Source organism: Zootermopsis nevadensis, unplaced genomic scaffold (genome assembly GCF_977971745.1).
Source record: "Zootermopsis nevadensis isolate Lab colony 2312 unplaced genomic scaffold, Znev_1.0 Znev_ptg000004l, whole genome shotgun sequence".
NCBI lineage: Eukaryota > Metazoa > Arthropoda > Insecta > Blattodea > Termopsidae > Zootermopsis > Zootermopsis nevadensis.
Window position 1 is genome coordinate 4,338,125 of NW_028259136.1, and position 22,110 is coordinate 4,360,234.

The window sequence follows — 22,110 nt, forward strand, 5'->3', positions numbered from 1 at the left end:
GTTTTATGTTAGCTCATCCCTCGTTAAGTCAAAATATTCTCCTCAGTGCCCTGACCAAAATACTATAACACTTTAAAACGACGGGACGTGGCCTAGTGTCGTCAGTTAATAGATTAACTTTAGAAGTTATTAAAAACAAATATCGTGCTGAACAGTAAATAAATTGATACGTGCATTACGTTTCTGCTAATAATAGGAGACCACGTAGCAGATGGGATAACAACAGACTTTAAAAATGCAACTGAAGATATCTCGATTTGTTGAATAACAGTTAACTTCCGGAATAAGACGAGGCGCTGTAATGTTGGACATTAATTGGTTCATCATTTCGTTATTAAATAGCTTTCTTAATCACAATTATCTAGTGAGATTTCAGGTTCTAATGTCGACGAATAAGAAGATAATCATCATCTGAGCGGTTGCGCCGTGTAGTATGGTAAACGTTTACCGACGTTTCGTAGGTGTTTGCAGCCGCCATTGTCAGCCCCGGACAACGACCCAGTCAGTAGACAGCCATCTTGTACGTTTTCTTTTCTTTCCGTTCTGGTCCATGTGGCCGTGAGCTGGACAGCCCTGGCGTGCTCCACACACGCGCCTGCTTTTCGTACGTGCAGTCAGGGCAGCGATCCGCCAGCCGTGTCGTGTCATTACACATTACAGCGCTCAAGCATGCCACATCCGCAAGAAATGAGGGAAAAATTCGCCAATGTAAGCAATTATCTTGTAGCCCGGAATGAAATTACAGCTCCGTGCATGGTGTTACAACAGTTCTCGTTAGAATTAGACACTTGATATTAGATGGCATTAGGGAAACTGTATCGATATTGAATGTTCTCGATTCTGTGTCTAGAAAATCCTCTGGTGAAACCGTGTTATACGGTCTGATTATACACGGTATGTAGCGTAAATGAGATGGTTTTTAACGTGTTTCTGGAAAGTGTACAAACTTCAATGTACAATGTGTAATGGACACTTCCAAAAACCTGTATTCTGCATGATATATTCTCTGAAGTAGTGTGAGCGTTCGTTTAGTTCCGATATTTAAACTTGGTAGTCCTATGTCGTAAGATACAAAAATATATCGTGGATTTGTGGATTCGGATATTTGTTCCTTAATTTATTTTGTGGTTTATTAGCTGAAAGACGACTGTCATTGAAAGAGGTTGCCTCTTCCTGCTTTTATGATCCCCAAAAAATATATATATTGAAAATAAGCGAGTAGGTTTATTTAATTTGATAGTGAAAATTGCTCTAGGCTTCTGTGGTGCCATGTGGAATGTGTGAGGCGTATATAAACGTTTCGGAGGAATATAGTTCTTCCATTCTCAGGGCTGAATATAATGCACACCAAACTATGTGACACCTATCGTCATTTTAATTAGTGGCTGTTTGTTGTAGAATTTTGTACTGTATTGTTGGGGTATTTGAAAATGGTAATTTTAGTAAAGGATTGTTATGATTATACTAGTTTAAATACCTACCTTAACTCTTAACTTTTAAGTTGAACTCTCTCGTTTAATTTCTCATATGTAGACACTACTGGTTCGCTTTTTGCAAGCCACAGGAGGTGTTTCAGCGAGAAAAGCAATAAATAACTACTTCATACGACGCGTTACAAGGCATTAAGAATCCTGACCTTAAAAAGCAGTTGAGTTCCTGACAGAAAAAGAACAATCCCTGTAGACTAGTCGTTAGTGAATAGCACAGGAAACTAATAAACTTATCAACCCGTTGCTCCTCCAGAGAAGAGCCAGTCCTTGGCGGAACACGTGGCCAGAGGCAGTGCGTCTCTTTTCTCTGAAAAGTTTTGCAATTTTTTTCAGTCAATGACGTCAGTTATTTCACTGTTTTATTAATTTAACATTTCCCCCTGCGAGAGAAGTTGCGTCAGCTTCGTTAATTCAGTGGTTTTTTAGCGTACTTATCAAACTGCTACTTTAGAAAAAAGGGGTATATTGGTTCTGTATGAATTGATAATCAAACGTTACAGTTGTGTTCTCTGCCGCATCTCGAAAGTGTTTTGTTTGAACAAATGCAGATATTTCATAACACGAATTTATCAACCAACATATGTTTTTTTGTAAGATTTTAGGTTTTGACATGGACGAATATGAAATGGATCTCTCCTGGAATGTTTCGCAGTGTAGACTGATAGATATTGGCCGGCGTTTCAGAGTTGCTTGCTGCCTCCATCATCAGGGCGATGACTCAGGACCTCTGAAACTTCAGTCACTACCTACCAGACTACAAAGCAGAGCATCCCATAAGACAACCATTTTTACACGTTTCTTGTTCCTTCATCACCATATCTTTCTGTGAAATACATTTTAGAAAACAATGTCCAATTCATCAAAGTCAGATCATTTATGGTCGTTAGGCCACTCTTGACGTGTGTCTCGTAGGAATGCGTGCAGGATGTACCTGCTGTCCCATGGTTAGTAATTTAGATTCCCCTAAATTGTATCTCTTCCTTCTTCCCCTCCTCCTCGCTCCCACTCCAAAACGACAGCAGTCCCGATGGCCTGCTACTTTGTGAGCATTAAAATCCACTGGTAGACGATTAATTACGATATAAAGCAAAACGTAGAATGCCAGGAAAGTGGAAATCAAGTCCTGGAAGGCGGAGGTTATGACGTCTATAACGAGGTTAGACAGTGGATGTAAAGGCACTGAGTTAAGACATACTGGGCAGAGTACGGAATGCATAAGCAATATACTCCTGTGTTCTTCATGTTCAGTCTGAACTGGGTTGTGGAACTGTGACTATCTGAATGCGAAGTCAAGATATACCCAATTCGAATGTCGTCCGGGTACCGGCTGTACTCTTCGTGATCTTAGTCTGTCTCATCTGATGAATACAGTTGTAATATTTTTAAATATACTATGACGCCTTATTACAAATCCTTATATATTCCGAAATTGAAATAGTGTCGTTTAAAAATTAAAAATAATATTTTTCTTGGTTCTGTGGCAGATGTCGAGAAAATAATTAACTCCTTAGAGTAGATTTTTTGAGAAGCTGATGTCCACTCACTTTATAAAGCAGTAGTAACCTCTGCTTCTCTAGAAGCTGAAGTTTCATTACCGTGGTCACAAGAGCCCACCACTGAACGTGTCCTGAATCCACATTTTAATATTATCCTCGTATGTACCCAAATGTAGACTAACTTGTGTAAAAAAGTAGTCCATTACGCATGTCCTATCATTAGGCCTATGATCTATTATGGCTATGGAACAAGCAATTGCAACAGTTTCTGCTCTCAGAAACCTTGTCTCCGCTAATAATATTCTACTTCCTTTGGGCTATTATCAAAGGACGTAATTCTGATATACATACAGATTGGTTTTGTTACCATATTTCCTCGATTTGAAAAACTTTTTCTTATTTTAAAATTGCTGAAATCAGGGCCCGTCTATGCAGCGTGTTTTTCCCCTGTATACCTATTACCAAATTAAGGGTGTGTACAATCGATGGCTTCTTAAAATCTTGGAAATATGATATTGAGCAGGAGAAGTAGTTTTGGTTGCTTGTCTTTCCAGCCAGCATTTTAATTTTTTTATAATTGCGGTCGACAGCCCCTGACTTCAGTCATCGAAATACGAGATGTCGGATTTGTTACATAAGTCGCTTTAACTCTTAAATACTGTGATGAGTAGAAGATGAAAAAAGATGGGAGTAGCTTCTTGGATGTCATCCGGCTAATTTGTCGAACGTGCCGTTCTGAGATGCCGCGACCACTTGGGGAGCATAATTGCTTCGGTCGGATCGCCATCATAGTCAGCATTTCCTTGCGAAACAAGCCCCAGATAATATAACAGCCTCAGTAATGGAAGATGGCTGACTTCTAAGCAAGTACCTCTCAAACTTTGGTATAGTTATACCACTACACAGCGTTACAACTCAGAAGAATCTTACGCCATTTTAGTGGAATTAGGATTGTGGATAGTGCAAAGAAGTTTGCTATTTTAATAATACACTGTCATAAGATGGCTTCAGATTTAACCTAACCGAGAACTAAATTTCAAAGAACGTGTTGGTAAACATTCGTACAGCATTTGTGTTGTGGTTGGTTGCAGGCCACATTTAAGCTCCGTCGTCTTCCCTAGGCTATCGATTATTGTACTCTGTAGCAGACTGCAATCGCATACATGACTTAAATATTACAGCGTAATATAAGAAATAATCGAGTTGGCATGTTACATTCGGATCGAAACATGATGTCGATCTTGAGAACATATCTACTACAAATTTATCTGTGGTACCAACATGAGCTTTTTATCCTTTGGTTTGACCACAGAATTATAGGTCGTGTAAATTCGCCGAAGAGAACCCGGAGCTATGTGTAATAATATGGTCGGGCTTAAGGCTATTAGGATACTCCTCACAAATGTTTAGAACATTTAGGTATGTTGCAGACAATCTGTTGCTGATGGCGTATGCACTGGTACGTGTCTCTGGACGTGGAATCGGCAATCCAGAGGCATGAGTGACCTAAGTCTAACGTTTCATCTAGAATTTACAATTCAGTGTGAAACGGTGTACCCCAATAAATAACTCCAAGGCTCAGAATCCTTCTTGAGAAACAAATAGTATGATCACCTAGTCAAGAAATTCCCTGCATCTTATGGAACCTGTAGGTTCGTTACCGTGTTCATAAGTGCACGCCACTGGTCCCGTTCAGAGTCAGATTAACCCATTCCGCACCCTGCTACCCGATTTGCTTCAGATTAATTTAATATTATCCTCTCGTCTGCGCCTAAGTCTTTTGGTTTCTCCCTACTGGACTTCCAACGAGAATATTGCACGTATTTCTCAACATAATCTATGCGTGTTACATGCCTCGCCCATCTCAATTACGATTTGATCATCGTGATGAAGTGTTGTGAAGATTACAAATTATGAATGTCCTGGTGAAAATATTTTCATTTGATTTCCACCTCCAAGATACAGAACTGTTTCGATGGGAATGCCACATGAACTAAGCGATTGCTTAGAACACCTGCTGCAATTTGTGCGGCACGTCAGATTATCTTCTGAATTTAATTTAATATCAGTATCCCAGAATGCAATGCTACTACATATGGTAGACACGCATTCGAATGCTATGTGTGGTCAAGAGAAAAGGCAGGATGAAATTGTCTGTACGCTTCTTATTACCTATTTCATCCACAAATGATAATACACCGCTGTTTCTTATTAATTCTTCTCTGCGGTGCAAGTTTTTGCCCACACACGAAGTTTAACGTCCCGTTTTTATGATGTCTGTCCTGTATTAAAACTTTTCGGAGCAATTGGTTACATGAAGATTGCTGTTTTCTGGGTTGGTGCGCCGTGTAATCTGGTAGATGTCCGTCGACGTTTCAGAGGTCCATGCTGAATTCATCGCCCTGGTGATGGAGGCAGTATGACCTCTGAAACGTTGGTAAACATCGACCAGACTACACAGCGCAACAACCCAGAAGACAGAAATCTTCATACTCTGATGACGGAGGCAGTATGACCTCAGAAACGTTGGTAAACATCGACCAGACTACACAGCGCAACAACCCAGAAGACAGAAATCTTCATACTCTGATGACGGAGGCAGCATGGACCTCTGAAACGTTGGTAAACATCGACCAGACTACACAGCGCAACAACCCAGAAGACAGAAATCTTCATACTCTGATGACGGAGGCAGTAAGACCTCTGAAACGTTGTTAAACATCTACCAGACTACACAGCGCAACAACCCAGAAGACAGAAATCTTCATACTCTGATGACGGAGGCAGTATGACCTCTGAAACGTTGTTAAACATCTACCAGACTACACGGGTTAACAACCCAGAAGACAGAAATCTTCATACTCTGATGACGGAGACAGTATGACCTCAGAAACGTTGGTTAATATCAACCAGACTACAAGGCGCAACAACCCAGAAGACAGAAATCTTCATTAGCTTTGTGTGCTTTGAGGTTCTAACGGAGGCGAAGATAACTCAGATTTGCGTCGTGTAGTGCGATAAAAATTCTTAATCGTAGTTGAATTCTCAGAGGTACTGCCTCCATCATAACGACCATGATGGGGGCGTTAACACAATTGAAACGTCGGTCAATTTCTGTCAAATTAGACGGCGAATATTCCGGAAGGCGGTCGTCTTCGTAAGCTATTTTTATCACTGGCATTGCTATCAGCTGGTCTTCGAGTGAAAGAAAGATTTATTTTTTTAAATTTCGTTGTGCGTTACAGTTTCATGAATTTGTAACTCTGAACAAATTTCTTACCTTCATGGTCAGGTGGTAAGCTTGCAAACTACGCAATGTCAACAAGTGGCATTTGTTACGAGACGTACCTTCTCCCCCACCTTCGATTTCAATTATAAAGCCTACCACCTAGGAATTAACGCAGAAAATAGTTTTCCCCGTTGTAACACCTTCATCCAGGCAACACACCTCTCATCACCGTTGTTTGGCTTGCATATATGCAAGGTGCGAACCGTAATAAACTAGCTGAACGGTTGAGATTTCAGTCCCTTACGGCGACGAGGGTGAAGGTAACAGTTTTGTGGACCTGCGTCGCATAGTTTGGTGGATATCGACCGACGTTCCAAAAGGCGAATTGTAATTTGGAGACAGTGAAGCAGGCATTGTTGTGCTGAAGGTACTTTCAGGCTAGATGGACACTGTTACACTGTTACGTGCCTGTCATGTCCTGCAAACTGCAGGTCGCGTTTCGGGTTCTTCAGGTATCACAGTCGCGTGTATTATCCCCTAAGAATGGCACGTCGAATCCCGACGTAATCGGAAAGAGTTATTAATTTTTTACACAGTCGTATGTAGTTGCTTTAATTTAGCCTACTTACGACATTTCATTTTTTTAAGAAACCACATAACTACTGTTCATCCAAGTTCCTTTCCTCTTTTTGTCCTTTTCACTCTTTGCCCCTCCTTCTTCTCCAGCGTCACGTCTTACATAACTGGACATCCATAATTACAATTTGGATCAATGACCCTTTGTGGAACACGAGTTCTGCCTTGTATAAATTATTATTTCGAAGTAATTAACTGCCCCTCACAGCCGCTTACGTCCAAATGACTCTACGCAGACCCTTGAGTTCCGCACGTCACACACGGTGTATCTCTGATGAGAATCTCTCTTCATTTCAAAGATTAGCTGTGCTTACTTTGCCAATCTGTCGTCAGGAATTCCGGGATGACGCGACGGTCTAGCTTTACGACAGTTCGACCTAACTGATAGTCTGGCAGGCTCGATGATTTATTAATTGAAATAATCATACTGATGGTGATGAAAGCAGTAGTCTTCTCTGAAACGTCGGTCAGTATCTAGCAGACTACACTCCACTACATCCCAGAAGACAGTCTTCTTCATGCTCAGTAATAAAAGACTCAGTGGGTGAGACAATTTTGTTATAACTTTATCTTTTAGCCTGAGATTTAAGTTTGATAAATATGATCACGTACGTTAATTGTTTTAGCCTGTAACGGGTTCGTCGTATACTGACGGCGGAATGGTTCTGATGGAAAGGTCTATGACCACCGCCCCACGGCTGCAGGACAGAACAGCATAAATTATCGGAAAATAGTCGACATCAGAGGACGATGGTAACTAACTCCTAGATCCTTGCGACTTGTAGTCTGGTAGACGTCAGAGGTACTTGCTGGTTGCATCATCAGGGAAATGTCGCGTCTATTCACCTCTGAAACGTCGATAAATTTCTACCAAACCGCACGACGTATCATCCCAGAAGATAGTCATCTTTAGTATGAGAAAAACTGGAGATGACTCATCTCCTTAATGTTTTGTTTAACGACGTTATCGTGTCACGTATGAGGTTTTATACCACTCAAACGTATCACATTACAAATATGTCCGCGTTTTTGAGTATGTTTTGTGGTATTCATTGTGTGAGTACAAATCTTGCGATTGGCGGGAACCCGGCTCAAGGCGCCCTACAAAATGTCCAGCGTGATTAATTATTTCAAAATTAATTCTTAATCTGAATAAGCAAGGCGGTCTCATGTGTGTTCGCTGTAAAGTAATTACTCTGCAACCTGTGTCACTCATGCAGGAAGTGGCGCACGCTAGCGCCACGCTGTAGGCTACGAAGGTATCCAAGACACTTGTTTGACCAATGCGGTTAGTTCCCGTGCAATATCTTGACCAATCAGCATCGGCTGATCCACAGCTATGGGCGGTGGCCCCTGAGCGGAATGGGGGGCAGGGGGGACATCTCATTAACATTTCATTTTTTACGTACAACTTCTTGGATGCATTGATTTTTTGTAGTGGCCAGAATGTTTATTCAAGAATGGCAGATGTTACGTAACCAGCTACATGGAGGAGCTAATACTACGTCAATCTAGACAAGAAACTCTCCGCTCCATAAGGAAATCTGTAGGTTTTTACCGTGTTCGTGTCATAAGTCAGATGAATCCACTACATTCCACCACACCCTTTTTCCCTGAGATTCGGTTTAATATTATCCTCCCATCTACGTCGTCGTCGTCCGAGTGGTCTCTTTATGCCAGGTTTCATGCCATTGTTACATGCGTGTCGTAAGACGCCTTTCGGGCCCCCCCCCCCCCCACACTTGAGGTAGTTTGTTTCCATGTACCGCACCCATCTGTTCCCATGCCTGAGTTTTTGACTGAAATATTCTTCGGTCTTTGAAAAATTTCTTCAACCTACGCTGAATCGTTCTATTAATTTACCTCTGTATAAAACAGTAGATCATATATCGGGTCAGCTTTTCTCATACATTGCAGGATTTGAGGTTTTCACGGCGGTGAGTCTGAAGATGGCTGTCTTCTGGGTTGTAGCGCCGTGTAGTCTGGTAGAAGTTTACCGAAGTTTCAGAGGTCCTTGATGCCTCCATCATCAGAGCGATCTTTTCTCATACAGATTGGTTTACTGTATGGTATATGCCAGTCTGGAGTCGTAATTTAAGTACTGTAGACCAGACTTAATTTGCAATTCATAATTAACTTTTAATTCTCCATAATTAATATCCCATTATCTTAATGCACGCGGGCCAACTTTAAGATCATTATGCCTTATATGGTCCTTCATTATTCGGCGCAGTCATATAATGAGATGGTGAGCTTAGAGCAATAGCACGCAGCGTGTGATAGGACTCAGAATGGATTACGAGATTTTCTTTATTCGTTTAGTAAGCGCTTGAAAATAAAGTGCTCGTTGTCGAGTATCAGCGCATCTGGGGCGTCTGAAGGGTGTGATGGCTTAGATTCCTCCCCGCTGCCCATGGAGAAGCTTGTAAACAGGAAGACGTAGGCGATGAGAAACTTTCGAAATTTCACTGTCGCGGTAGTCCAGGTAGTAACCGTCTTCGTTCTGACCCATCTACTCACAGACACGTTCGTCAGATGTCGCCATGTGGTGGTTCGGAGTTCTATTCTTATTCGGGAGGTTCCCATATTCGAATCTTAGCCAGGAGGCAGGCAAGCCTGACTGTCATTTTCGTAGATTTTCGGGTAAATCAAGGCGCGTGAAGACATTTTGCATCGGAAGATATCGAGAAATTATTGTTTATTTAATAACGTGCTCTAGAATAAGTTAATCCAGCTGAGTAAAATGATTGGCTTTGGGCTAGATGACAGGAGTTTGCAACCCGGTCGATGTAGGGATTTTTCTTTTTTTATCACAGCGTCTCTACTGACAGTCATACCAAAGCAGTCTCCTGCGTAGTGGAGGTCTTTCACCGGGTTAAAGGGACTGGAGCGTGAAACTGATTATTCACGTCCATATGGGTCTGGTGTCGAAACCTAGAAATAGTGGAGTTTTGTCTCTTCGCAGTTAAACAGAAGGCGCAGGGAAAATTTACCTAGAACTAGAAATAGAAGTTAGATTGATGATGGAGACAGGTCGCATCTTTGAAACGTCGGCCAGTGTCTAACAGACTACACGGCGCAGCGACCCAGAAAAGTCATCTAAATACTCGACGCCGTGAGAACCTGAAATCTCACAATCAGAATATAAATTTGTGTTGTGTCTTACGTCCCCAGGTGTAGTCTTCAGAGAATTAAATTGCGTGTTCCTGTCACCGATATGGTGTAACGTTATTGCTGTGTTATGATAAGATGTCCGAACCACGGTGAGGAGTCTGATATTCGTCACATATGTAAGATGTTTTTGACTCGTAAGAGGTGAGGGACGATGAAAAGATGACAACATTCCTCGCTGGCTCCGGCAGGTTTATGACCCAAGACTTTCTGTTCCGAAAGCTAGCAGGGCCTTACCAGTATCTTCAGGCTAGTGTTTCGCAACCTGTGTGCCGCGCGTTTTTATAAGAAGTCATATTCGCGTGCTATAGTTAATAAAGTGCAGTAATTTATCTTCCGTAATTACATTTCGTAATACACACACGCACGTAAAGGTTCATCATCGCTGGTTTTATTCAACATGTGGTGTATTTTCACATGCCTGCATTCTTGCAAGTCCACGTTTTATATGTAGATACATATTTATGGCCACTTATAATTTCGTTCCCCCTTTTCGTGAGGCGAAAATTTGTCGTGTTCCGTCATGTGTCTTTGTCAAATTAGGGTTGCGGAACACTTTTCTTGCCTTCCCTTCATATTATTGTAAGTGATTCGCAAGACATTAATTTTCGTTAGCACGTGTTCGATTTTTTTTATTGAAGATTTCAGAAGTGCGAGTCCTCTTTGGGAGGCAATGAGCTGACTTATAATGACAACGGAATGTGTTTGGTTTGTACAGTGAGTGACTTATTTTCAGTTAAATCATTTGTGAGCTGCCAAGAATTACCCAGGGTATTGCTGGGCCTGTATAGGGTATTCTTCGGTAGGGAATGGTCAGAAAAATTCCCCTATTGAGGTACTGTAGTTTGCAGGGACGAATGGAACCTTGGGGTGATAACAGTTAGGTTGAAGAAAAGAGACAAGCCTCTAATGGAAGGGGCACTGTGGAATGCAATACAAATGTGCAGGTATTTGTTAGCCCTGTGTTGCAAAGTTCGGGGGACAGAGGCCAGTACCTAGAACAGAGACTCCAAGACGTTCTGGAAGTCACAAAACTTAAAGCCGGAATATTAGATATTTTCAGCACATGGATCCAAAATAATTTTAACTTAATATTAGTAGAGTTTTGGGTACGTATTTAACGAATAGCCTACCTGCAGGCCTTAGATTAAGTAGAATTTTAGGTTCTCACGGTGGGTTGTAGCATCGTGTAGTCTGGTAGTACAAGAAGCAGTGTTAAGATTGCCGCCTCCATTATCGCGGAAACTTTGGTTAACTTCTACCAGAATACACTTCGCTACGACTCAGAGACAGTCATCTTCGTTAGGCCGGAGATTGCATTGGAGAGTCATGATGTGAAGATTAAGCTATGTAATATTATTGTCCGTCTCTAAATAATAGAACTGATACTCAATGTCTTAGAAGTATGAAATGAAATATTTATTGAGATCTTATGCAGAAGGCTGTGTCAGTCTAATGCCAGATTCTTTCAGACCACAACTTTAATGTAACTATCTATGTCGTTGTTCCCTGTTATGCATACGCTGTCTTATCATTGCGGTTGTTCTTTCCCATCCCCAGTTCAGATTATAAATTTCTCTCATGTGCGTCCGTAGATAAATTCCTTTCGTTATTAATGCTGTAATATTGGTACAATCTGTCCCTTCATTAAGCATAAGACAGTTTGTACTGAAGAATTGTTCCCTCCATTTCCTGGCTTCTTCATCCTTACTACGTAGAGGACATCTTTGTTCGTCAGCTTCCAGATACCAGTCACAAACCAAGCCAGGCCATTTCCTTCTGCCCTTGCACAACAAACTGTGTATTCTTCTCTGGCCCATTCCTCTTTTATCTCAATACAATATATTAATTACCTCTTCTCTGTGATTTTTGAAAAAATTCTGTCGTTCTGTCATTGCATGTTTATTTCTTTTCTTTTTTATGTTTTGCGAATTCCATTCATAGCGTTCACCCATAGGCCTTGCGAGATATGTCCTAGTCCTGTTTTACTTAACTGTTCTCCCAGTCTTCTTTTACCAAACAATCAAATTTTAAAATTGTTTACCTTCAATTATTTACCTTCACAGTCTTACTAGTTACTTCTTGTCCATATGTACAGTTATTTGCCAGTCTCTTACAGCAAGACCACTCCTCCTGTATCTTCCTAGTTCTAATTCAACAATCCTGTTCACTGTTAATCCAGGTATCCCTAAGATTTTCTTACAATCTCCCTTGAATTATGTCAGTCTCCTTCCACCCTTCATCGAATCTCCATATCACGTGTTCTTGCAAACACTTGCCAGGAGCTATTGATTACTGGTTTCCTGTTTCAGCCTCCGGAACTTTACAGGGTCACTCGTAGATGCCCTATTTTATTTACTACACCTATTAATTGAAAACACATAAACCATTTTTCTAGTTCTTTAAGTGTTCCGTATTTTTTTAAGAAACCAGTATTTTTACCATTTTGAGGTTATATTTTAAGTTCCAATCGCTATAGCAAGTTACGATTTCGTAGAAATATGAACTGCCCAATATAATTTATTTTTCGATAACTCTACTTGATATTTGTAAGTAGGCCACGACTTCGTGGATATTTAGATGACGGTTTTGTTGATGTCGTGAACCAATCATTTTTTTGTATGTCTGCACGTGGGGTAATTAACCTGCAATGCGTCCTTATGTTGAAGGCGCAGTATGTAAAAGAGAGTGAAGTGGTTACAGCTGTACAGTCAAATTTTGTGAAAGAAACTTTCATACGTACTTTCAGTCCCGGTTTTGATTATCACTTGAAACGGAAATCGGCTTACTGCAAATTTATGCATAATCAATACAGATAATAACAGGTAAACGTATTTGATTCATTCGTCCAAGGAGTCCTACCAAATGTCTAAAAAGTTTAAGAACCCTTCCGTTTGTGAGGGGGTCAAGGTCCTACAAGGACTGTGGCGCCACAGATGATGATGGTGATGATTTAGAACTAAGTCGATTACGCGACAGTTTGTTTGTTAGCACTGGATATGAGAAAGTCCGTATATATTATTATGGTACATACGAAATATTAGTGTTTTTTTTAGTGATTTTGTAAGGCTCAAGAATTGTTTCCATTTCGAAAAGTATTACATGTTGTATCTGGGAGTTATTGGTGGACCTGCTGCAAAATTTTGGAAAGTTCTTTCCATTTTAGGAACGCGTCTTGTGTTTGGTACTAATAATGCGACTTGATCCAATATAAAACTACCTGAGCGTACCGAAAGACAGAGAAGGGTATTGGAAAGGAGAGAGACGACACGATATTGAGAGTGAGAGAGGAGATAAATGAGAGAGAAAGAGAGATAGCGCGCGCAATTTCAAGGTTGCTGCACGTCTCTTTTCTTAAGTCCAGTACGTGGCAGGTAAAAGAACAAGGTGAAAGAGCTGCAGACGGAGATGATAAACAGAAGGACAGAGACGGGGAATTTATCCTTGTGCTCAGCGGGGCAGCTTAACGTAAGCCAGAGAGGTAGAAGCCAAGCGAGTTAGAAGATATTACGGACAGTCAGTTTCAGCCATCTTTGAAAACTCCCCAGCCACCTGCAACATCTGAAGAAGACAGAACTTAGCATCTCCGCTGTCCAGCATCTGAAGGAAGAACTCTAGTGGATGGAAGAAGGAAAGGAGAAGAAGAAAACGGAAAGAACTTGTGGCGCTGCTGCGCTTTCCGTTCCTCTGTTGTTTGTTGTTGGAACGGGGGGCCCTTTGAGTTGAAGAAGGTAGCAGGAGTGAAGTGAAGTGAGGACACTGGGGTTTTACAGTGGTGTCGAATGGAAAAGTCTTGAACTTGTGGTAAGAGAAATTGTGTTTTAGTGTCGTTTTTCGTGACTTGGGACGTTGTGCAGTGTGTGGAAATGTCGTAAGATATTAGAAAGTACGTATTCCCGGGATATTTATGTACTTGAAGGAGGAAAATGGCAAGTTCGCTAATCGGATCTCTTATTGAATGAAGCAGGTTAGTAGTGTTTGTGGTTTGGGCGGCATTTTTAAATGTATCCGACGAACAAATTGTTTTAACCATCTTCAAAATACTGAATATTGTTTCGAGAATATAGCACGTTGTAAGAATAGTTTATATGCTTCATTGCAGCAAAAGATTTTGTGTTCTGCAACAAAAAATGCTAACATTTCAAATACGGTTTTAATGTGAAGTTCGTAGAAATACAAGGAGTGTTAATTATATATTTTGACTCTCGGCGTCAGTAGCTGAAAGTGCTTTAGACTTTCTGTTCGTATAAAATAAAATTGGCTTCGAAATGAAACACAGGACAATATTTTAGTGGTGTTGTGGCAGGATAAAGGTTGTGTACGACACACGTGTAGAATTTTATTAAACTATTGCACAGATATGTCGCATATGTGACGAAAATGTTTATAGTTCATAATGTTATCAGATACATGAAGCATATATAAGAAGTTTGTAGATAGAACTGAAGGAACAGAGAAATACTTTGCTGCTGTGCGTTGAGATAGCAATATCATGGATGACGACCACATGAGCCCCCTAGAACACTGTCCGGCAAGTCCCTCTGATTCCCAGACGTCGTGCGATCAGATTCCTGTGGGTGACATCATCGGTGGCAGTGATGTTGTTAGCAACAGCAATAACAACCACAAGATTAAGACATCGCCTCTTAACCACGAGGACACGGATGGTGATGCTCTCTCACCCAGGAAGCAAATGCATCATGGGAACAACACTAACAACAATGATGTGTCTTTCGTCTTGATGGATGACGATGGTGGAGGTCCTGGTGATGACCTGGGGTCAGACGATGTAGTGGATCCTGATGACGTGCAAGATATGACCGAGGTAAGCAACTGCTGTGGATTGCGTGTCTTAAAATTTAAAACGTGCTCTTCTTTTGTTAACGTATTCCCGCGCCATGAAGGAGCATTCTTAACTTCGGCATCAGATTTAGGTGAGCGGTCAGATTCACGCCCCGGCCACTTTACTCCAGAAGAAAGATTCCACTGTACCCACTTGATAGGGTTCAGGGTGGGCCTAGAGCCGGTATGGACCCGGTAGCTAGGCGGAGTATGCGTTTTTGCCCTATTGGAAATCGAACATGAGAGTTCAGCTCGTAGTCTAGTCACTGTACTTGTCTCTTTGAACTGTTACGTAAATTATATTTCTTACCATATGAAAGACATCGACGTTCTTTTAAGATGCACGGTTATATTAGAAGGGTTTTGGAGTTTCAGATTACCTGTTGACATGCCTGGATCTTTTCCTTCTGACTATTTAATTACCTCCGTAAAACAGAGGCTGTCTTCAGAAGCTAATAATCGCTCAGGTAGTCTAGAAGTTCCCCGCATTTACGGGCCTTTAAGGTTCATTACCGTGTTCACAAAAGTCAATCACACATCTCTGTCCAGAGTCAGGTATATCTAATCCCAATCTTCTGACACCATTTGGTTAAAAATTAAAATTCAGCGGTGAATGGACGAACATTTAGGTCCATGCCAGCGTCAGGTTTCTTGGCTTATTTAGCAAATAAAATATTTCAGACGTTTACGTACATTTTATGTGAATGTAATGGTGATTACGGTACATGTCTGCCCAGTTTCGCTCGTCTGTAACCTATCAGGAAACACGCCATGGAGCTTTCCTCCTTCATGTCCCTACCCTCTTTGGAACTAAGGTGCATTGAACTGAGAATTACACAAGATAGTTAAATTATTTATCTTTCACGCATAACATTGAATTGCTAATAGTGGCAGCGACTAGTAATCACACACCTTAAATATCCATACTAAGAGCCTGCATTCAACTTTTCAGTTACCAACAGTTTGAATTTTAAGTGTGTGCCCCGCGTTGCGAGCATCCATTTTTAATGTCGAAGTAAGTTGGAACTCACAATCTTCTGTAACAGTGTGTTCCTCTTTGTTACTGTCCAGCTCAATATAATTAGATCTCTAGAATTATTTATTCACATCGCATCTCTAGTTAAAAAATTTAAATTAAATGACGCCGTAAAATGGATTTCTTTCTGTGTTTTCAGCATTTCAATTGGAGTAGACCTACCTGTATGAACTTAATGGGGCAGGAGTATTCGTTGCCAAGCCAGAGAGAAAGCTCTGAGTTGAAGTGGCTTGTGAAAGGGATGTTTGTTTCTAAGTAGTTGATACTAGTGTGAAATGAAAATAGAATGGATGGTAGAAGGTAGAAAATACTGTGTTCTAATGGGCATTGAGAAACAATTACAATAAAGTTCCCAAGCAAATAATTCGCAGGACACAGATGTACAGAAGGGGACAGTCAGACACACTTGTTACGAGGAGTTTTAACGACGCTCTTTAACTATATAGGTTACATAGCGACAAAATATATGATTATTATGAATTATTGGTTGAAAAAGATATGGAATGAAGAAGTTTTGGTTTCTTAAAAGAAAAATCCAAATTTCGTCTCTTAGAGATTCAGGTATATAACTAAATGTCTTAATCAGGATAGCAGGTAACTGCGAGTATTCAAACCTGGGTCTTATGAACACGAAGCATTCGGCAAAGCATTGGGACGAAGAAATATAGCCGGCAGGTACAGCAGAGATAATTATAATTTGTAATAATCTTTCTAAGGACCCACTACAATAAATATCCTCTCTTCTACATTCATCTGATGACGGAGATATCATGTTTTTCGAAACGTTCTGTATTTTTTAATAAACACCAGTGACGATTAGCAGTGCCCAAAATAACAGTCGAGCTTGTTGTCAATTCATTTGTTCTTTACTTAGTTAACCAGGAAGTCAGTCGGTCACTTGTATCATCGCTTAGTGCTTAGGAGAGCTTATGGTATTGAGAAGCGGAATTGAAATTGACGTTGGTGTTTGTATTATTAGGTTCGTGATGTAAGTTTACTTGTGCAATGTGTAACGGCATTGCATACTGATCGAGTCTTTCAACTGTTTCTGTAACCACAGAAACCAAGGTGACAGTTATCAGTGTTACATACTTATTCTGTCTGCGTTACTGCATTGTAATACAGTGTAGTGTCCTGCGAGGACCGTTCAGTCCGTTGTACGTAAGCACCACCAATAATTCAGCACAAAACGTGTTATTTGATGGTTATCAAATGTTTAATAACCTATTTTTATAACTAAAATTATCCCTGTGTCCAATCAACGCGCCATAAACTTCCTCCGTTCATTATTAGACTTTTCTTGAGATGATAATTATTGGTAAATTTCAGCCTTCAGTATTATTTACTTTGAAAATAAGAGCCGGCAACTTTTGGGTTGGACTGTTGATGGTGCCGCGGTGAAAGATAAATAGCGGGAACTCAATGTGGATACTTCGCCGATTATCTGCGTATTTAATTTTGGAAGGAAAATTCCTTTCAGATTCACAGTTTACGTCTCTAGACGAGAGTTAATTCATAAATGCTCCCCTCTAAATACGGTCGTCTTTTAGTCCAGATGTATCTTGCTTTATTTTATCCCTGAAGATAGGGGTTAATCGTTCCTCCGAAACGCTCATAACTATCTTTTAGATCACACGGTGTCTCATCCGTGATTGACACGTTCATCTCCGTGAGAACCTAAATATCCACTTGAATTTACTGCAGGGTGCGAGTTCTTCTACACTTCATTGGACAGTCGATATGCAAGTGATATTTCAGGTTCTCAAGTGGCGAGTATGAAGACGGCTGTGGTATGATCTGTCTCTGTCATCAGGGCGATGAGTAATCGCCCTGATGGTGGAGGCAGCAAGCACCTCGGAAACGTCAGTAAACTACCAGACCACACGGCGCAATAAACCAGTCCAAAAGTAGTTTTCCCAGTGGTGAATAATTTCTGTGGAACCTGTGTTTCGTCACAGGAAGAACGGCCCCGCGCAGAGGATCAGGCGAATGAGTGAGAGCTCTCTCGTTTTGTGGTGGTATTCCCCAATTTCCCTCAGGGGTTGGCAAGCCAGGCTACCTGCCTGCAAGCCAGTCACTCTCAGCTCCACGACTTGTCTGCCATGTCTGTTTGTAATTGTGTGGAGTCGTTCGTCTTTCTTACATCGTCACCATTATAGTTAATGCAGCAGTGGTACATAGACGTCTGATACTTGATCTTCTATCTCTCGTTTACCACCTTACATTTCTTCGCAGGATTGAACAGAGTGGAATAGATCTTTCGTTTGCAATTGGTTACTCGCATGGAAACGTCGTGTAAAATGTGTTGATAAGTTTTTACCAGTTATTAGGAACTCGGGAACAATATTGAAAGTGTGATTTGTGCTGTTTTTCTTCCCGGTTGGTTATAGTCTAAGCTTGTTTGGTTAGGTTGGAGGCAAGTTGTGTTGGTTGCTTTTACCGAAGTTGCAGTGAACACTATGTGTAGAAAAGAGAATCGTGCACAAAGCCATAAGATTGCCTACAGCGAGTTCTTGGGATTTACTGCTGATTTCTTTACATAATATCTTCTCTGTCTCTTTTTTTACGTCCTCTCGACTTGTTTTGTTTATTCCACGTGTTGCTCAAAGTATTTTCACACCTGTTCTTTATCCCGACGACAGAACATCGTATAATCTGAGAAACTTAACTTCCTGCGATAAGCCATGTCATATGCTAAAAAATATCCAATGTTTCGGCCAGCATTGCAGTTGACATCTTCAGGACAAGTATGCTCTAATATGGCAAGTGCATTGTTTGACGACACGCTGGATGATTTTTAACAGTTGACGTCACTCATCTCTGAAAACATGAGGTTTTATATTGAGCCCTTTCCGCGAAAGCGAAGGACAAGTATTATTGCTGTCCGTATTACCTTTCGTCAGATTTAATTAAGCTGGGAAATACTGAAATAGGATGTTCTTACTGGTTTGTGTATTTTTTAACATAAGGCATTGTCTTGTGTTTTCTCAAAGATTTTGTTCAAGCGCCAGACGATCTTTGGTTCAAAAAATTGTATTTACTATTTCAAATTCTAGCCTTATATAGGTTTGAATGGAAATTTACTCTGTTTTATTAATAGGTAATTAATTTTTCTATAGCTCTATCTAAATTTACTCCACAGTGCTCTGAAAAAAACTTTCATAAGTATTTCATTTCGAGTTTGGCAAATAGCCAAATTTTTAAAAAAAAAATTAATTAATTTTAACAGATTACAAAGCAACAAGTATGACAAAAATTCCTTCTGTGTTCTTTACTGTTTCGAACGCATAATTGGTTTATGTTCATTTATTGCAGATTCAGTTACCTTCTAACAAAACTGATTAACAGTACAGCCGTTTAGGAGGGAAGAGTCAAACAATTTTCTTTGTATTTGTCGAATTTTATTACATAGGCAAATATCTCAGATAGATATTACAGATCTTTGTGTGTGTTTTCTGATTCAGTTCATATTGTTGCATGAAAAATTTGATAAAAATGGATTTCTCCTTCAAGCAAAGAATATTTTCATTGTATCAACATGGTTCAAAATGTGGTTATTCCTACAACATTTAATCTAAATTTCAGTACCCAGTTAATCGACGTCCTTTGGGCTACGTTGGATATGATACATGTCAGGACAGATGGATACTTCTTAAAACGCACGACAGTATAGAAAAAGTATGCTGATGCGAAGTGTTATCCGATTGTTATTGTTCTGTACCAGCATTTAAGTCTCCAAGTACAATTCTTTTCAGTTCGTAACTGTTTTGTGTAGGCTGCTGCTCAGTATTGATTTTATCAACATATGAAGCACTCATTTAACGCTAAGTACCCGGTGCCCGAATTTATAACTTGTGTTGGGCAAGGCCGTGGTGTAGACAACATGGAGTTTTCCTCCGGGGGCTTCCCCGGTTTCTCCGTGCCATCCCAACAATTACTCCATTCACACACAGAAGAAGGCAATGGCAAACCACTTCTGGATCATCTGCCAAGAACGTATATGAACAGGTCCCAGTCCGAGAAAAGGATGGAAGGATCCTGTTCATATGGACCTGTCGTCAGACAGAACACTAAATAAAAAAAATACGAAGCCAAAGTATTCTTCCTGACGGTAAGTGTGTTTCTGTAGAAGTATAGTTTGCAAGATTATGTGCGTGATCAAATGTCTTACGTTTGTTGGTCCGTCAGTTCAGTTAAGAAACAAGGGTCATTTTATTTTCTGGTTTAAGATTTCAGAATAGTTGCCAAAGCAGAATGACAGAAGTCGATTAATCGGACTGCTTTGTAACTGTACATTATGGGTGTATCTGATTGTTAGCCTCAGCTTAGATTGATTCCTTCAACTACAACAGGGGTGAGTGAAGTGTGGTCCACTTTTCGATATCTATATCAACAGACTCCATGTTTCAGGGCCTTTCTTGAAAAATAGTTGTTTGACATGTCATTTCCCGTTTCTTTAAAAACGGAAAGTTCTTTGCTGCCCTTATAAAAATCTGCCGTTGGACGGTCTGTCGAGTCACTTGAATCTTAGTTATCATTCAAAGACCCTCGTTTTTCAAGTTCCGTTTTCATATTATCTTCACATTTATATCTAGGCCTTCCGGTTGTCATATTCCTTTTGGTTTTCCGACCAGAATAGTTTATGAATTTCTCATCCTCCAAACGCTTTATATATCTTGCTCATATGATTACCTTTAGTTCATTAGCGTATGAATTTTAGGTGAAATGATGAAAATCATATTATATACATATCTTCATACACGTGATACTTTCAAGGAGATTGTTTTGTTGGCACATTAGAAAGCCCCAGAAAATATTTTTTTTCTTCGCCGGGTTAGTTTCTTCTCAGTATTACACAGCTAAGGCCAATTTCAACGGTAAACAAACGTACTGAATAACTATTGGAGCTAAGTTGGCAACGCTGGTGAAGATTTTTTTTTTCGCACTTGTCCAGTTCAGTTATTTGGGAGCAGGTAGATTTCAGCGGTTGGGCTGCAAGTGGAAAAAAACATACATCAATGCCGTGAGAGTGGGCGACTACAATGATGTTACGAGGTGCCAGTCAGCTCCCCAGAATTCCACTTCACTGTAGTTATTCACTTCATCAAAACATTCGCTGTTCATCACAAAACTTCATCAAAGTCTTATAGGCCTATGTATACGAATCCGTTTAATGTAATTCATATCGGCCTTCATGTCAGTAGAGTGCTTACTCATTGTGTTTTGCAGTCCCGGGTTCGATCTTAGGCCCGGAGAATTCTGTTCTGACTGTTGTTTTTATTTATTTTTAAACAGCCTGAATAATGCTGATTTAGTCCACTGGACGTAAAATATTCTCGAATGTTAACATTCTGGTCGTATGCAAGCAAATTCAATCTTGTGCAATCCTTTCCTTCTAAGCTTTAAAAATGTTTACCCATCTGTAACCGTCCTGTCTCATCAGACACTGAATAAACTCTACAGGTGGTACGAACCAAACACTCGTCATGACATTTGGCATTCAAGTTACGTAAATTTGCAACTACAGGAGATTCATAGTGTTGTATCTTAAAGTAAGAACTGAAACATTCGTGATAAATCAACTGAATTCTGTCTCTTAGTTCATGTAACATCACTTTTTGATTCATAAGTTACATATTTATGCAGGGTAATAGGACTTAAATAATTAAACCGTTATGTCACCAGACCACAAGGCGATATTATTATATACAAAGTTAGCTAATAATTTCTTCGAATGTGGCAAAGTTCATGAGGAGTCCATAGCTTGTATGCCTGCGTCTCACCAAATATTGTTGGGTTAATTAAATAAATCAAGGAGGATGGGGTGGCAGGACATGTAGCACGAATGGCGGTCGTCATAAATTTGTACGTAATTTTGATTGGGAGGTCTAAAAGGAAGAGGCCACTCTGAAGATGTAGATGAAGGGGTTGTATTAGAATGAACCTTGGGGACGTAGGGTGGGAACTTGTGGAAGAACTGATCTTTATGGGATGGGTAGCGGGCTCTTGTGGACACAGTTATTGGTCCTTAACTGATGGTGAATTACTCGATGCGTGAGCGTACTTACAGCTTTTCAAAAGTAAAAGATATTCAGATTTTACCATTTGGTTGACTAAGGAAAACCTGGCGATAACGTTCGGATTCAAATGACAGGGGGCTGGCTGCCTCTTGAGTGATCTCAGCGAATTTAACACGTCCGTGGTGAACCA

The 22,110-nt window shown here is 40.4% G+C and overlaps 1 protein-coding gene across 7 annotated transcripts in view; it reads left to right on the forward strand.

Annotated features, from left to right (window-relative positions):
* TfAP-2 (transcription factor AP-2) overlaps nucleotides 1–22,110 on the forward strand; it is a 470,810-nt gene that overhangs the window by 241,572 nt on the left and 207,128 nt on the right. For 2 of the 7 annotated variants that reach the window (XM_087342920.1, XM_087342921.1), the window contains exon 1: nucleotides 13,389–14,847. The exons of 4 other annotated variants lie outside the window; for them this stretch is intronic. In XM_087342920.1, the coding sequence (XP_087199046.1) occupies nucleotides 14,515–14,847 (333 nt within the window). In that variant the 5' untranslated portion in view covers nucleotides 13,389–14,514. Of the gene's footprint in view, nucleotides 1–13,388; nucleotides 14,848–22,110 lie in introns of those variants that run through there. One more of the 7 variants, XM_087342919.1, reaches the window with a different exon arrangement.